General features: G+C 32.3%; 1 protein-coding gene across 1 annotated transcript in view; it reads right to left on the bottom strand.

Moving 5' to 3' along the window:
- Positions 1-2,219: 2,219 nt before the first annotated feature.
- LOC104803760 (probable transcriptional regulatory protein At2g25830) overlaps positions 2,220-5,462 on the bottom strand; it is a 4,013-nt gene continuing 770 nt past the window's right edge. Inside the window, exons 2-6 of the mRNA XM_010527805.1 lie at positions 4,429-4,490; positions 4,117-4,273; positions 3,505-3,782; positions 3,047-3,167; positions 2,220-2,588 (exon numbers count right to left, since the gene is read on the bottom strand). Of these exons, the coding sequence (XP_010526107.1) occupies positions 2,496-2,588; positions 3,047-3,167; positions 3,505-3,782; positions 4,117-4,273; positions 4,429-4,490 (711 nt within the window). The 3' untranslated portion in view covers positions 2,220-2,495. The remainder of the gene's footprint in view (positions 2,589-3,046; positions 3,168-3,504; positions 3,783-4,116; positions 4,274-4,428; positions 4,491-5,462) is intronic.

Raw genomic sequence — 5,462 nt, 5'->3', positions numbered from 1 at the left:
ATATAAATTTATTTATTGTAGAAGAATAATAATAATAATTGTGATATGACATTTCTCTCTTATTGATAAAAAAACAAAATGCGTTTACCATTAATGATTTTTACTTTATTGATAATAACTTTTGCTTAGGCGATATCACTTTGTAATTAATGTAGAGCATTAGGTGATATATCATATGCGCAACATGAAACTCTTAGCCTCCACGTACATCATAGGTGATACATCTACACACACATATGCGTGTGTATATATATATTATCTGTTACACAAGAATAAATTTTCTGAAAATGGACTGATATATATTGTTAAGATTTATATTGAGATATTCATAGACTAGTTATGGTTTTTTTTTGGATTGATCATGAGATATATTAAACAACGTTTAACTATCTTTAAACTTTTTATATTCAAATTAATCTTCATTCGTCGTCCTAAATCAATGCATAAAACTGTAAAAGATTAGCTTGAAATATTTTTCTATTCTCGTAACAGGATTCGAACTCATGACCTTTTGTTAAGTTACGAAAATACTAAATCATCTACACTAATTTTTTAGATTTTTTATAGTTTTCTTTATTAAAATTTTTTAATTTAATTATTCCTTCTCATAAATGTTTGTTTTATTTTTTATTTTTTGAATCTACAAGTATACCAATAAATAATAATTACTTATAGTACCCGATTATACTCATAAATTATTTTCCCAATTTTTTAAAAAATAAATCGCAAATCCACGTTTAAAATTTGGTGGCGTCAGCTTGCATTATTATACGAAGAAAGTTTCTGTCGTTGTCTGAGATGAGCAAAGATGGATTCTGCGTACCCACCTTTCCTTTTGTCTGCATGGTTATGAAGAAAAAGAAATATTTTTTTTAAGAGAAAAAGAAGAAAACTGACACATCTGAAATGTTTTTGGCCCAATTATTTATTTCATGTCATTTTCTATTGTTATCATTATTTATTTCATGTTCCGAATTTTGTGTAACGGCAAGCAAACAACTATTTGTATTCATGTATGTAGATTTATATATTTTCATCCAAAAATATTACCCAAATGTTCATTGATAATAAAAAAAAAATTAAATCTTTAAATAAAAATCAAATGTCTTCATTTAAAAAGGGAAAATCCTACATAAAATATTAAACTTTATAAAAAATACTGCAAAACATTAAAATTTTAAAAGTCCAAAAACATAAAATAGAGGTATACATACAAATATATATACTTATATACAAATATACGTTTAACATGTATATGTATATAGAAACATATGTATTTTAAATATATAGATATACACACATATATAAGTATATCGATATTTTATTTATTTTTTTCCAATATGTAAAAACAAATGCATATAAATAAATTTGAAATTAATCAAATCTATAAAATCTAAAAAAGTCAAACAAGATTGTAAGAAAAACCAAACAAATTTTTTGTATATATAACATGGATTGCCTACACATAAACTATAATGATTTATATATCTAATGAAGAACTCATATGAGATATAATTTATTTTCTATTCAAACAGCCACTTCACTATCATTATAATAATAATGATGATGATGATGATGATGATAAAATGTATCATTCTACTATAATCTGCTCTTTTATTATTATAACAAGCAAATATAATTGTCAAACATATCGTATTTTGACATTTTAATATTCTATTAAATTCGATAATTTGTAATATTAAGTGTCAGTTTTGATAAAATTTTACATATAACAAGATTTTTTGTTGGAAATAGATAAATATATAAACGAGCGAATAATATGATTAACGTGTCAATAAGAGTGGGGTATTTTTTTAATCTTAGTGGGCAAAAGACTTGAATATATAAAAAATGATATCCAAATGAATAAAACGTGAGAATACACACACACACACACACACACACACTATATATATATATATATAACAAATCAATAATTACGAAAATCCAATCAAATTAGAACGTACAATAATGCATTTAATGCACAACGGGCCGATTGGTTATATATGATCGAGTCTTTTGAATAAAACTTAACCTTCCAAAAACATAACACTATATATACACACACATATATTTAAAATAAAATAAAAAATAAAATAACCAAATATCTCTAACCCTACGTACAAATCAATGAACATTTTCTTTTGTTTTCGGATTGGTTTGGCATTGAATTACGAGACCCAATAGAGGGTTATTATTAAATGATGATTATTCAATAATTAACTACCGGACAAAAAAAAATGTTAAACTCTTCAGTTTAGTAACTTTTGTTACAATAATTTTTTTTAAAAATCAAATATGAAGCTCTTACTATAAGTGGATGTGAACTGTGTTCAAAGAGGAACCTGTCTTCCCTAAAAAGACATGCAGACATTTTCATACGAGCAACACAGTTATACCTGAAAACTTTGCTCATGAAACTCAGATCCTGGGCCTGAAGCTTCTTCCTCTGGCTACAACTCTTGTCAGAAGACGGGAATTTTGGCCGAGAATTCTCATTTCTGGTCAGTATAAACGGCATCGACGTCATCAAGTTCGAGTAGTTTCTGCATAAGCTCTCTGTTCAGTTCCATGGCCTCATCGTCCACCTGAGGGAAGAACAATAAAGACTGAAGCTTTGGAATTTCTGCATAAGCTTTGGACTGAGAAAGAGTATTCAAGCAGAAATACAGATAAAGCTGTGGCTCTAAATCGGGGGGAAAACCAGTCGAAGAGCAAGAATAAAAGAAGGGGCGATGAGCAGTGATGTAACCCCCTTTTTTTGTCGAGATGGATATTCGCGGATCCAAGAACACCGAGTATTAACCGTCTTCTAGGACATTACTACCCTAATCGCAATTTTCAATAGTGTTCCAGAGCAAGTGCAATCTCTTATATTACCAAGTGCATATCCAGACAAATAGCAACTGAAGGTTCTCTCATCTAAAATGCATTATATCCTTAAAATGCTTCCACTAATTAAAATAGTGGTAATGGATTTGGCTCTATAAGAGAGGAAGATCTGAAGAAAGAAAACTGACAATGATAAGGGCAGAAGGGACGATACCTCGATAGTAGTTAAAGGGAGCAGCTCAGAGCCGTTGTCAGGCTCGAAGTTTATTCCTTCCTCCCGTAGCTTTGACAGTATCTTCGTGTAGTTCTCTGAAGAAGTTACAATTTTGTAATACCTATAACAAAAAACAGAGACAAGGAACAAATATTTCATCCATTAAAAAACATGGTCTAGAGATCATTAACTTCATCCCATTTCTTGATCGGTTCACTTTTCCTGATTAGTTCCAAGTCCAAGTACAATCTCAAGAATATTTCTCACCTAATTCTAACAAAAGAGCAAGATTCTTTTAGTTATTCATGATAGATCCCAGAAGAGAAATCACGTCTTTCTCATGTCTCATGTGCTATTATCTTCTTATTCAAACATAACTTTAGTTTTATCAAAGATCATTGAGCAGAACAAAAGGAAGATCAATGGCAGTTTTCGTGCATAAAAGAAAATGTATTAACCTTTCTTCCTGATCTTCATCAGGGTCATCTTTGTAAGTCAGGGGTTCAATAACATCCTCGGCTCCAGCATCTAAAGCAACAGAAAGGAGCTGATCTTTGTCAGCATCTGTAACCTTTATATTCACAACCCTTACCCGTCTGAACTTGAACATGACAGATCCTGGATCGGCCATCTTTCCCCCATAATCCTTAACAACCTCTCTTACCAACGCTACTGATCGAGTAATTTTATCTGTCGAGACCTCGACTACAATACTAACTCCACCATAGCCATATACCTGATTAATTTTAAAGACAAATACTATTTCAGGACCATTGAAGAGATGTAATTTGGAAAAGAGAAAAACAAAAAGATTGATACATGGAAGACATGTTGACCAGACCAAGACAACACATTTAACACACAAAAAAAGGCAATCATGGTAATCACTAATCAGAGAGTTAAATCAAGTAACTACATAATTGGGCGATTTTTCAGTAATGATCAGAAATTTTTGCATTAGGTAGCCCAAAAACCATTGATGGAATTTCATGTTACGACCCATTACTCCATCCTAATCATGATGGCAGCACATGCAAATAGACAACTAGCGTCGAAGATTTTGACCTGACCTCGTAAATTTTCTCGATGAAAGCTTCCTGTCCCTTCTCCGAAGCCCTTTTAATATTACGCTCCAAAATATCCTTTGGTATATCTAGTTCCTTTGCTTTCTCAAGTATAGTAGCCAGAGCAGTATTGGAAACTGGGTTTGGACCACCTTTCTTGACACTGCACCATAAACCCACCTAAACTGCATGATAGCGTTTCTCATAACTTATAACCAATCAACTAGCTGTTTAACTAACAATATATAACATAAGATTACTTTTAAGCTTTCAGTAATAACTACATTGCACGGGGAAGCTAACATTTTAAAGACTTACGCAGATACAACCTCCTTTCCAATCCTCGAGTATAGTTTCGCCTTCTTTGCATCTTGAGCCCCCTGTATTTGTACACACTCAGGACCTTTTAGTGTAAAGTTCGTAAGCTTGATTATGGTTATTTCAGACCAATTGTAACCAGTCATTACATAAATAAGTAGTCATAAACAGAAGACCCATATCTTCTTTTTCATCTTAAATCTTAATCCAATGTTTGCCCAGGCTACACTGAAGTGCAAGCTGAAGCTAAAAAAATACCCAAATGCAGACACACACACATTGCATAATTTGGACTTGAAGCATTCCAAATTCATAGCATACATTAGAACAACAAAGACCCCTGAAACATATAGGATTGTTCCCCTCACATAGTCACAACAAAGTCAACACCATAAACCCATAAAAAATCGCCGATACATCTGTATATAAGCGGCAACAATGATAGATATCCAAATTCTCTCAAAGGGTTTCCTCAATGCGTTTTAACTTCATACACTACCACCTGTTATTACCACCTACAGGAAACTACTGCAATTCAAGGTCTAATTGGCATCTAATTTTGAGACTGAGTGAATATCCATATTTCAAGTTGTAATCAGATACAAACGTTATCGAGATTTTAAAGCTTTTGACGTAAAAAATTGCACATTTGACTCCTAAAAATCCCACAAAAACCGTATCTAAATTTCGAAACAGCACCCACTATTCCTCTGAATCATTTCACCCAACAAGCGGGCTGCATCAACAGTTTCCACCTTCAAAGCTCATAAATTTCTATACCCACCAAATACCTGGACAAGACAACAAAGCTCTATACTTAATTATTCAAATTAGAATTGAATTCCACTTTTTCTATGAGGCATTTAATCAAACAGGTGATAACAAAGATAGGAACTTCAAAGTTCTTCCAAAACCCAAAATCACTGATACCCAAATTCGAAATTACGTAAACTCTCCAACATTCATGACCACGAGAGAGAGAGAGAGAGGGGGGAGAAGAGCGGGGACGGACCTTCCGGCCGGCGACCTTGGAG

Source organism: Tarenaya hassleriana, unplaced genomic scaffold (genome assembly GCF_000463585.1).
Source record: "Tarenaya hassleriana unplaced genomic scaffold, ASM46358v1 Cleome9, whole genome shotgun sequence".
Classification (NCBI taxonomy): domain Eukaryota; kingdom Viridiplantae; phylum Streptophyta; class Magnoliopsida; order Brassicales; family Cleomaceae; genus Tarenaya; species Tarenaya hassleriana.
The sequence above is the reverse complement of the archived record's forward strand: the minus strand, read 5'-3'. Positions and strand labels throughout refer to the sequence as shown.